The sequence below is a fragment of the Acomys minous genome (assembly GCF_964271855.1).
Source record: "Acomys minous genome assembly, chromosome: 7".
NCBI classification, from domain to species: Eukaryota; Metazoa; Chordata; class Mammalia; order Rodentia; family Muridae; genus Acomys; species Acomys minous.
Genome location: NC_140488.1, coordinates 7,709,306 through 7,721,237, shown reverse-complemented (window position 1 = coordinate 7,721,237; position 11,932 = coordinate 7,709,306). Strand labels below are relative to the sequence as shown.

The following is an 11,932-nucleotide window of genomic DNA, read 5'->3' as shown; positions in this document are numbered from 1 at the left end:
TACCAGTCCTTTTTTTTTTTATATAATGAACTGCATAAAAGGAAGAAAGAAGTCCATACGTGGCTTAGGTTTTCATTTAAGAATGTGTACTGTTGTAATACTTGTTGTTTTACTTGAAGGCCTTTAGTCTTCCAGCTATGCTTTGAGATGTGCTGTAGTGCATCTTGTATTATACACAATCTACACATAGAGTACACAACAAAAGCACCCTTACCATAACCGCCGTCTGATGGTACTCTTTATGGGTAGTGAAGACAGGAGCTTCATTTTTTTCAAAATTGGCCCTTACGTCTGACATTCCTTCTCAAAAAAGAAATGCGAGATGTTATATTAAGATAATGAGCAGTTGATATTAGAGTTCTCAAAGTTACGAATTAGAAAAAAAGTATTAGTTTTTGAATGGAGGTGGGATTTGTGTATACCATAGCTTATAGTGGAAGTCAGAAGAGAACTTTGGGAAGTTAGTTCTCTACTTTCACTTTTATGTGGGTTCTGAGGAGTGAACTGAGGTCATCAGGCTTACATGGCATGTGCATTTAACCACTGAGCTACCTTACCAAGGCAAAGTTATAATTAGTATCATAGAGAAGACTTAATCTGTGGAATACAATTCGGATTAAAAATGATGGCATTGAAAATTCACCCAACAACGTGCAATTTTCCATTTGGTTCTGTGAAAACTCAGGATCCACAATATGCCAGACAAGGTTAACAACTCTGCATGGATCCATACCACCAGTCCCTAACTAAAAGCTGGAATTCTACTCTTCATTTCTGGACAAAGGCCTTACACTAGGGGGATCTTCAGGCCATTCCCAGGTCTGCTCAGTGAACACCACACCTCATCTTGTCCTCTGTTCCCCTTCACAGCCATACCACCTCTCCTCCTTGACCTGAGTCAGTAAAGACATCAGTAACACAGCCTCCCACCTCAATGTTTTATGTCAATAAGAATTAGCTCCTCTACTCACAAGAGAAAGAAATAGTCGGGGTGTACAACGTTTGTGCTGGGGGATTCTGACTCTAGGTCAAGAGTCTCACAGCATGCCCTCAGAGTGCACTCAAGTGCCTTCACTAACGAGGCAATGAGAATAGGGTGTGTAGCATTGGTGCCATAGGATGAAGAGTGTAGCAGCTATGGCCTGGCTGATGATGACTGAAGAAGAAATGCAATGTGATGGAGTGGACACAGGGCCTAGAAAGTATTTTAGGATGTTTAGCCACAAAGAAGGCATAGAAATAGGGAAAGCCATAGAGGAATAATGTAGTCAAGAAAATAGTTGCTTCAGTGTATTCCATGAGATTGTTAACTGTGGTATAAATAGTATTGCTCAAGAAGAGGACAGACATTTTATAAGCACCAAGTTAGACAACTAAGCTTACATAAGGTATATACTTAACTACATAACTTTAGACTAGACTAAAAACTTATATAACTGAAATGTGAAATTATGAAATCCACAGTTTACAGTTGGTGAGTTCCCCATCCCTATATCAATGATTGGTACAAGATTAGACAAAAAAATAACTCAGTATTTTGCCATTACAACGGAGCTCCGAGTCAACCTTACCTTATCACCCACTTGAAGTAAAGTGGTCTTATGTCTACTGTATCCAGGCAACTCTAGAATGCACACTGATTAGGAGATTGGCTGAGAACATAAAAGCCACTGACTATGATTGGTCCTAAGAGGCAGGGCTGTGATTGGTCAAAACACAAGTTTAAGTGACTGTGGTTACTGTTAAGAGCAAGGCTGTGATTGGCCTAAAACACAAACTTCAATGACTATGATTTGTTCTCAGAGTCAGTGTTGTCATTTGTTCAAACATAATCCTTAATGAATGTCATTGGTGGTTAGTGGTGAGGCTGTGATAGGTCTAAAATGTAAGCCCCAATGACAGTGGCTGGTTCTACAAGGCATAGCAGTTGGGCTCAATGAGTCTATAGGGAGACATTCAGCAGTTGCTGCTTTCCTGATTTGATCTTTTAAACATATGTCTCTATATGTTATATTTTGATTACTTTTATTTTATTAAATGTTTCCCCTGAATGTATGTATACCATGTGTATGTCTGACACCTATAGAGATCAGAAGAATGTATTATCTCATTGAACTTGAGTTACAAATAGTTGTAGGCCACTATAATGGGTACTGCGAACCAAACTCAGGTCCTGTGCTGGGGCAAAAAATGTTCACAACCACAGAACCATTTCTCTCTCCTCCTCGAGTTATATTCTGTTGCCTCTCTGCATAGTACCACACAGAAAAGACCACTGTCCTGGGACACCAGAAAAGGTCCATAGAGCAGACAAGTCTTTAGGCTAGAAATGTTCCCAGTCTTTGGCTAAGAGCTCTAAAGCTAGCTTGTGTTACTGGCTAAGAAATGCCCCCAATTCTTATGCCTATGCAAGAGCTATAACACTAGCTGCTGCCAAAGGATGAGACAATTCAATATCTGAGCCTGCCTTGGATTACAAGTCTAACTACAAAGCAGGAGTGGACATTCTCTACTTCCTAGGATCAGACAATAACTGGAAGGCTCAGTAGGCAAAGAGTCTCAATACCAGAGGCCTGCACAAGAGCTGCCATACTGTAGGGTGTCACCTCCTGTTGCTCAGATTACTCTGGACATTTTTCATTTTTGTTTTATTTGCTTTAACATGGGATACAGTGTAACCTAGCTGACCCCTCAACTCACTTTAGGTCCTTAAACTACTGATCCTCCTGCCTCCAGTCCACAAGGACTAGGATTAGATGCCTCTGCCACCATGTAAGATTCTTCATGGCTTAGATGGAACACACATCATCCATATCACCATCCCAGTATTTTGTGATAACTTTGTGAAGTCTTTTCCCCATTAATCTAGCTGTGGAAAATAAAAAGCCCCAAATCCTGCACAGTAATTTATGAGTAAGAATAAAATACAGAATGGGCCTTTACTTACTGGATATCAAGAATTATTATAAAGCTTCAGTACTCGAGATTGTTGACAACACTGAAGACATGTAAAATATAAGGAAACAAATGTGAAAGACACATAGCACCAATAAGATCCTTGCCAGGCCTTCCACCCGCTGCCACACTGACCTTTTTGTTCTCAGCATTATCTACAGGGCCTAGAGGCATATGAGCTCTGTTTATGGCAAAGGAGGGGAAGGACAAGTGGAACCTCAAGAACAAGGCCTTGCTCCACCTCTTGGCAGGACCACATATTGCTCTCTGATCTTCAGCAAGTGAATTGGCATATCTGTGCCTCAGTTTGTTTATCTGCCAAATAGGAATGAGGCTAAAAGTGCCTGCTTCAAAGAGTTGCTCAGAGAGTCAGTGAAGTGATCATTTAAAGCTGGCCTGGTATTTACCAGTGAGCTTAAGACACAGTGAGTCTGACTTGCATTCTGTACATTGGGTGCCTCCTCTTTCTTGGAACTAGGGACCATGTATCTTTCGACATCACTGGAATCTGGCACCGGGGCTTGTGGGGTGCTACTGGAGAGGTCAAACTCTGGCATATCAGGATATCCAACTGAGTTCAGTCCATTACACTGGACTCCCTTTCTCAGTGGGGCTCTCCCTTCCCCTGATCTGAGACCTACAGATCCTCTCAGGAGTATCATGTAGCCCTCAGGGAGATTACAACCCCAACCTTTTCCTGGTAAGAAACTGTTCAGCAAGCACGTCCAGCCTCTAGCAAATGACCTTTATTATTACCTGGAAGTTCTTCCTCCATCCGTAGGATAATTATGAACTGTGTTTTCCTTCTTGTGAAAGGACCCCATGCTACTGCATGTTAATGAGATACTGTATCCCTGCATGTAAATCAAGTGTCCTGGCACATAGTGTATCAGACACCCTCAAACCTCTCCCCACTGCCCAAGGTTTACAAATAAAAATCAGCTGGCTGACTGGCTGGCTGGCTGGCTGGCTCTCTTGTGCTCACGCCATCCTTCTACCATGACCTTCTGAGACTCCATTTATTCTGGGGAAGAATCACTGTTGAATGCCTGAGGCTTGAGTGTTGATCAAGGCAGGCACAGTGATGGCAGAGCTGCTACATTGCTGATAGCTAGGTGCTGACAACTGCTAAAGCAACACCAGCCTGTGTCTCACCTGACCTGTCTGCCAGCCAGTTTCAAACATCTACCTGCTTCTTCTGCCATGCTTGGCACAGCAGCTAGACAAAGGGCTATAACATGTTTGGTATCATCATGGCCATGTAGAACTCCAAATTCTCCACTGCCTTCTGATATCAGAGCTAAACTGTAACACTCCATGGAAAACACAATTTCCTCCTCCCCTGGTAAGACCAGGAAAGTCACGTAGGACATGGGCCTCACCCTAAAGCACTTTAGCATGTCCTGAGAAAACCAGGACCTTTGACCTCAAGGTCCATTCCTTTTCATTCAGGAGCAAGAGGCATCTGGACAGAGCCATTGTCTTATCCACAACAGGTATTTGCTAAATCTTTTTAGATCAAAAGTTGGATCTGCTACCTCCCTCAGCAAACCTTGACCACCCTGTCCTCCCTTGTCCCTCAACTTCACCAGTCCTATCTCCTCCTCTTCCTGTTTTTTCTCTCCCTTATGCCTTCTTGCATTTCTGCCTATACCTATTTGCAGCCACATTAATTATTTTCCTGACATGCGTTCATCAAAATCGAACCTCTCTGTGAGTCTTCCTTTCCAAGCCTCACTTCACCTTCAAGTCCTGACCTTTACTCTACAAAAGACTCATGTTTTCTCTGCAAATTCTTCACCCTCTACACACTAGTCACTGGTTAGATTGTAGTCTCAGTTGTGCTCCTTCAGTCCTTTCCATGGTGGCCCTCACCTCACTGCTCCAGACTGTGACTGCATTTGGAGACAAGGTCTTTAATGAGGGAACTGAGGTAGAATGTGTGGGCACTGGTGCAGTGTAACTGCGGTCCCTATTACAGGGGGCAGATAAGACACAGTCATATACAGAGTGTGATCCTGTGAGTGCACTCACTGTAGACCGCCATCTACAAGCCAGGGAGAAAGATCTCAAGAAAGAACCAACCCTGGCAACATCTGGACCTTCAACTTCCATCTTTAAAAACTGAAAAAGCAATATATTTTTCTGTTCAAATCACTGTACTTCAAGGCTTGCCTCTGATATCCCAAAGTCACATATCCTGTATTGTTCAGTGATGTCATATGTCAGGTACACTTCTAGGTCCTACAAATAGAGATGACAATGAGCCAAGCACGAGCCACTACCTCATGGACATTAGGCCAGCCTCTCTCCAGGAAGTCAAATATGCAGGAGAGTGAATGAAGACTGGCTGTATGGAGAAAAGTGGAGCAGAGTAAGGTAGCCATTGAGGGCTCTACTGAGAGGATGCGCTTTTTGCTGAAACCTGAAGGACATGAACTATCTTGTTTTGGATACACAGACATACAGAAGTAAGCACCACCAAAGCACAGCTTCCTCTAGTATGTTTTAAGGTAGGGGTGGGAATCATGCAAGGCCTCCCAGGCCATCACAGGAGACTTTGACCATCAGTTTAAATGGCATGGAAAGAAACTGAAGGCTATGAATCAGGGAGCACCATAATCTTTTCTATCTTCAAGTAACCTGTCAGACTTATTTCCTAATGAAAATGAGATGTCACACGTAGAAGTTAGGACACTTTTGGGAGGCTGCTGGAACAATCCAGGAGAAGCGTGACCCTGACTTGTATCAAACAGAGGGAAGGAAATAAAATTCTAGATGGAGTTTGATGGAAGAAATGTGAATATTAGATGACAGCATGAAATTTAATGAATACTTACAAACTGGAGTCAAGGAGAGTGCTCAGAGTATTAGTCAAAGAAACATGAATGATGGAGGTGGTTTAACTGAGATGAAGAAGACAGGGTAGAGCTGGTTACATAGAAAGGTCTAGAGTCCTGAGTCAATATCAAGGCTGGAAATGGGAATGGGCAATTATCATTTAATTACTACTAAGCCACAGGACAGGCTCTTGGCAAGGTTCTGTATGTGGTACAAGAGAAGCACCTTCAGAACTAGGCCCTGAACAATCCTACATTTTAAGGCAGAATAGAGGACAAGGAGGAAATGCAAAAGGTGAAAAAGGAGGATGGGCTGGCAAGAAGTGAAACCACCAGGCTATGGGGGAAACCAACAAATGGCAGCATGAAGATTGGAGAAAGGGGGGGGCAACTGTAATCCCAATCCCTCCCTTGAGAGATTTATACAGGTGGTTGAGTTTAAGAATACCCTGGGCTTGGTAGGAGTGCCAACCCAGGCAGATATTCAGCAGGGATGAGTATAGTCTAGTGATATGAGGGGAGAAAACTTGCAGTAGTCTCCTGGGAGACAGAAGGGTGGATGCTCTCTGGAACTTTGGCGTGATTGCAGGGCTGCATCAAGAACCCATCTGAGGATTAATGGCCCTTACTTTAATAAGAGAGTATTTACTCAGGGTGTCTGTGTGGGTTTCTGCAGCCACATTCAATTGCACTGGTGCAGGCTCAGAGTTGTGGTGTTTCCACATGAATATAAGGAAATGACACAGGACTGCCAAAAAAAAGTATGTGGATTCAAGGAAAATATTCACACAACTAATTGTCGACTCCTGGCTGCACAAGGAAGGCTAGAAGGAAGGAAGGAGGGAAGGAAGGAAGGAGGGAAGAAAGGAAGGAAGAAAGGAAGGAAGGAAGGAAGGAAGGAAGGAAGGAAGGAAGGAAGGACCAAGCCATAATTTGGTAAGAGCCAGGATTTGGTGAACCAGACCCAGAATCTGTACCTGGCTGTTGGGGAGCTGAATGCAAAATAGGAAGAACAGAGAAGAAAGCAGCTGTGGTAGTGAGGAGAGAAGTATGCTGCCAAGTAGGACCACAAAGCATGTGTCAACACAAAATCACCAAGAATGTGTACATCCCATGCCTTGGATTCACTGCGAAGCTGAGAGATGCCACGCCCATGACTGTCCCCTTACCCCACAGCCTCACTGCTCCCTTAGGCTCCCTTGCCCTGTCCATCACCCCAACACTGAGCTCCTCCCTCAGCTGCACTTCTCATCCCTTCCTCACCCATGTCCTTGAGCCTTTTCTCCTTTTTAAAATAAATAAATAAATCGCAGCACTCCTGTACTCCACTTGATTTATAAGTTGAACTTTCTGAGAGGGGTGCCTACATAGAAGGGGTTAAAAGGTCCAGGTTGCTTAGCCCTCATTTGGTAACTAAAAATACCAAATACTACACAATCAAAAACCATTGGAAAACCAACACAGTTGAGTGAAAAAGTCCACCCTTGAAAACTTTGTTCCAGATACACAAGTCATTTCAGGCTATGTGATAAGGTTTATTTTAAACAAAATTGATTTGCATTTCTCTGATGACTAACGAGGCTGAGCATTTCTTTAAGTGTTTCTCAGCCATTTGACATTCCTCTGTTGAGAATTCTCTGTTTAGTTCTGAACCTCATTTCTCAATTGGCTTATTTGGTTTGGTGGTGTTTAATTTCTTGAGTTCTTTATATATTTTGGATATTAGACCTTTGTCAGATGAAGGATTGGTGAAGATCTTTTCCCAGTTTGTAAGCTGTCGCTTTGTTCTACTGACAGTGTCTCCTGCCTTACAGAAGCTTCTCAGCCTCATGAGGTCCCATTTATTAATTGTTGACCTTAAGGCCTGGGCTGTTGGTGATCTGTTCAGGAAGTTGTCTCCTGTAGCTAGTCCCATGAAAGACTTTACTTACCAGGAAAGTGTGTCAGAGGGGAGGACATCCTATAGGGACTTTAGGTGAGAGAAGCATGGGAGAAAGGGGAAATAGAAGGATCCAGAGTGTCCTAGAAACCTACAAGAAGAACATTATGACAGGTGGATCTGGATCCTGGGGTCCTGTTCAAACTATAGCACCAGCCAAGGACAAAACATGCAGTAAACTTCCAACCCTACCCAGACCTAGCCAATGGACAGGACATTCTTCACTGTTGAGTGGAGAGGGAGGTCTGACTTTCAAACAAACTCTGGTGCCCCATTTTTGACCACATCCCCTGCATGGGGAGGCCTGGTGGCACTCAGAGGAAGGATAGAGGCTACCAAGAAGAGACTTGATACCCTATGAGCATATACAGGGGGAGGAGGTCCCCCTCAGTCACAGATATAGGGGAGGGGAGTAGGGGGGAAGCAGGAGGGAGGGAGGAATGGGAGGATACAAGAGATGGGCTACCAATTTAGATGTAATATGAATAAAGTAATAAAATATTTTAAAAAATAAAAAATAAAAATAAACAAAATTGAGTCTATGTTTGGACTACAGTCTCATTCCTATGACATTTGATTATATACATGTATATTCCAAACACCAAAATCTGTATCTCTTCTTGCCTCAGGCATATGAAAGAAAGTAGACTGTTTGGCACTCTCCACTGCTTCTGGCATCCACTGGGGACATTGAGTGTTAGGCCCCAAGAGTAAGGGGAGAAAAGTGTATTTGGACACAGGGAAGGTTCTTCGCTGTTGCTAAGATCCACGTGGCTCCTTCTGCAAATGTCACAGCTACTGGATAGAAGCTCAAGACAGGGTACCGAACTGGATGTCTTTGGAGTAAAATATGTATTAGAAGAGTTAGTAACACTCTGGAGAGACAGCAAGGATGAGGGTGCTCAAGCCCGTCTGTGGATTTGGAGTCCCTTTTTATACATTTTATACATTTCAGAGGAAGGGAAGCAGCCCCATGCCGGGCAACTTATGAGCAGTCCATGCTACACACTATGATCAGGCTGTCTGTAATTCCTAGGTGGCAGGGATGAATGTGTGACCTTTAGGGTGTTGGGGAAAGGGGAGGAGAGAACCATTTAGTTAATGTGTTTCCATCATACCTGTGTTTGCAACACTAACTACTGATAGCTTGGAGTGTGCTGATCTTGGGCCTGTATGGAAAGTCAACTATCATGGCAGCTTTAAAAAAAAAAGTATCACTTCAGAAAGATCTTTGAAGGAGAGTCTTGCATTAAAAGATCCATGATGGGTAGAGTCCTCATCCCCAGTGAGTGATCTCGCAGCTCTTCTGTCGCTGGTCCATACCTGCCACACCAGAGCGTGATGGTGTGTATGGATCAGAAGGACTTCTACGTGGGCGATGAGGCCCAGAGCAAGAGAGGCATCCTGACCCTGAACCCCACTGAACACGACATCGTCACCAACCGGGACAATATGGAGAAAATCTGGCACCACACCTTCTATAACAAGCTGTGTGAGGCCCCCGATGAGCACCCTATGCTACTTTCCGAGGCCCCCCTGAACCCCAAGGCTAACCGTGAAAAGATGACTGAGATCATGTTTGAGACCTTTAACACCCCAGCCATGTACGCAGCCATCCAGGCTGTGCTGTCCCTGTATGCATCTGGTCGTACCACTGGCATTGTAATGGACTCTGGAGACGGGGTCCCCCACACTATGCCCATCTATGAGGGCCACATTCTTCCTCATGCCATCCTGCATCTGGACCTGACTGGCCGGGACCTGACCTCGTGAAGATCCTGACCAAGTGTGGCTACAGCTTCACAAGGAGAGCTGAAAGGGAAATCGTGCATGACATCAAAGAGAAGCTGTGGTATGTTGCCCTGGACTTCTAACAAGAGATGGCCACTGCTGCATCCTCTTCCTCCCTGGAGAAGAGCTATGAGCTTCCTGATGGCCAGGTCATCACAACTGGCAAGGAGCAGTTCCGCTGCCCTGAGGCTCTTCTCCAGCCTTCCTTTCTGAGTATGGAATCCTGTGGTATCCATGAAACTACATCCAATTCCATCATGAAGTGTGACCTTGATATCTGCGAAGACCTCTGTGCCAACACAGTGCTGTCGGGTGGCACCACCATGTACCCAAGCATTGCTGACCAGATGCAGAAGGAGATCACTGCTCTGGCTCTTCGCACCATGAAGATCAAGGTCATTGCTCCTCATGAGCACAAGTACTCAGTATGGATCGGTGGCTCCATCTTAGCCTCACTGTCCACCTTCCAGCAGATGTGGATCAGCAAGCAGGAGGTCAATGAGTCCAGGTCCTCCATCGTCCACCACAAATGCTTATAGATGGACTGTTACTAAGCTGCGTTTTAACACCCATTCTTTTGACAAAACCTAACGTGCCCAGGGAGGAAAAAACAAAAAACCATGAGACAACATTGGAATGGCTTTATTTGTTTTTGTTTTATTTTTAATTTTTTCTAAAGTTTTTTTGTTTGTTTTGGCACTTTTGACTCAGGATTTAAAATCTGGAATGGTGAAGGCAACAGCAGTCTGTTGGAGCAAGCATCCCCCAAAGTTCTACAATGTGGCTGAGGACCTTGATTGTACATTTTTGGTTTTGTTTTTTGTTTCGTTTTAGTCATTCCAAGTATCCATGGGATATGGCTACAGGAAGTCCCTCACCCTCCCAAAAGCTACCTTTATTCCCTAGAGGAGGATGGCCAAGTCCACTCCCTGAGTTCACACTGGCGAGGTGACAGCATTGCTTCTGTATAAATTATGTACTGCAAAAAAATTTTTAAACCTTCTGCCTTAATAGTACTTTACATTTGTTTTTTAATTTTTGAATGGTCAGTCAGCCATCCGTGCTCCCCATTTGGTTTTTGGTCCCCTCAACTTGATGTATGAAGGCTTTGGTCTCCCTGGGGGTGGGCTGAGGTGTTGAGGTAGCCAGGCCTTGCCTGTGCACTGACTTGAGACAATTTAATAAAAGTGCACACCTTACCAAAAAAAAAAAAAAAAGATCCATGAGGAACGTGGGAGGCCCACAGTTCTTGACCATTCATTCTATACGAGGAGAAACACTGCTGCTTCAGACTAAATAGGGCACAGAGATTATTATATGAAAAAAGGCTGTCTGAGCACCAAACACCCACATGCAGAAGGCATCCAAAGGCTGATGAAATAATATCCTGGAACTATGCAGTGCCTTCTATGGGTGACAGAAGGGTGACTAGGGTGGGAGTGTGGACCCTGAGTGCGTAGCTGCTGCTGGTCAACAGAAAGGGTGAAGCCACCAGCCTCGTTCTTTCTAGGTCTTGAAAACTAACAGGATTTGGTTTCCTTGCATTTAAAATTTGTTTGCAAAAATGGTGGCTTGATTTCATTGTACTCTCCCTTTGTGAATAGGAGTGCATATCACCAGTATTCCAGATCATCATCAAAGTTTGGGAGCCACTGAAAGTCTCTTGACGTTCAGAGCTGTGCTAGCTAGAAAGGCATCGTACCCTAAAAGGGACTATACCCAGAACCGAACCCACACTTAATTTATTTTTAAAAATATATTTTATTAATTTTTTCATATTACATCTCAATGGTTATCCCATCCCTTGTATCCTCCCATTCCTCCCTCCCTTCCATTTTTCCCTTACTCCCCTCCCCTATGACTGTGAATGAGGGGGACTTCCTCCCCCTGTATATGCTCACAGGGTATCAAGTCTCTTCTTGGTAGCCTGCTATCCTTCCTCTGAGTGCCACCAGGCCTCCCTATCCAGGGGATGTGGTCAAATATGGGGCACTAGAGTTCATGTGAAAGTCAGACCCCACTCTCCAGTCAACTGTGAAGAATGTCCTGTCCATTGATTGATCTGGGTAGGGGTTCCAAGTTTACTGCATGTATTGTCCTTGGCTGGTGCCATAGTTTGAGCAGGACTCTTGGGCCCAGATTCACTTATCATAATCAATTAATTTTCTTGTAGGTTTCTAGGACCCTTTGGATCCTTCTATTTCCACATTCTCCCATGCTTCTCTCACCTAGGGACTCAACAGGATGTCCTCCCCTCTGTCCCACTTTCCTGGTAAGTGAAGACTTTCATGGGACATGCCCCATGACTCTTTCTGCTTCTGGGTTAACTCACTCATTATGATCATTTCTAGTTCCATCCATTTGTCCACAAATTTCTGCAATTCCTTGTTTTTAATAGCTGAGTTTA

The 11,932-nt window shown here is 44.1% G+C and overlaps 1 protein-coding gene and 1 pseudogene across 5 annotated transcripts in view; one reads left to right on the top strand and one right to left on the bottom strand.

Annotated features, from left to right (window-relative positions):
- Positions 1-11,932, bottom strand: part of LOC311601306 (circadian clock protein PASD1-like) — a 49,972-nt gene that overhangs the window by 17,468 nt on the left and 20,572 nt on the right. For 2 of the 4 annotated variants that reach the window (XM_084788688.1, XM_084788687.1), the window contains exon 1: positions 215-788. In XM_084788688.1, the coding sequence (XP_084644814.1) occupies positions 215-298 (84 nt within the window). In that variant the 5' untranslated portion in view covers positions 299-788. Of the gene's footprint in view, positions 1-214; positions 789-2,947; positions 3,076-11,932 lie in introns of those variants that run through there. The other 2 variants (XM_084788686.1, XM_084788685.1) reach the window with 2 other exon arrangements.
- LOC311601300 (actin, cytoplasmic 2-like) lies at positions 8,982-10,108 on the top strand (annotated as a pseudogene). Its single transcript has one exon. The product of its transcript is annotated as an actin, cytoplasmic 2-like (transcript).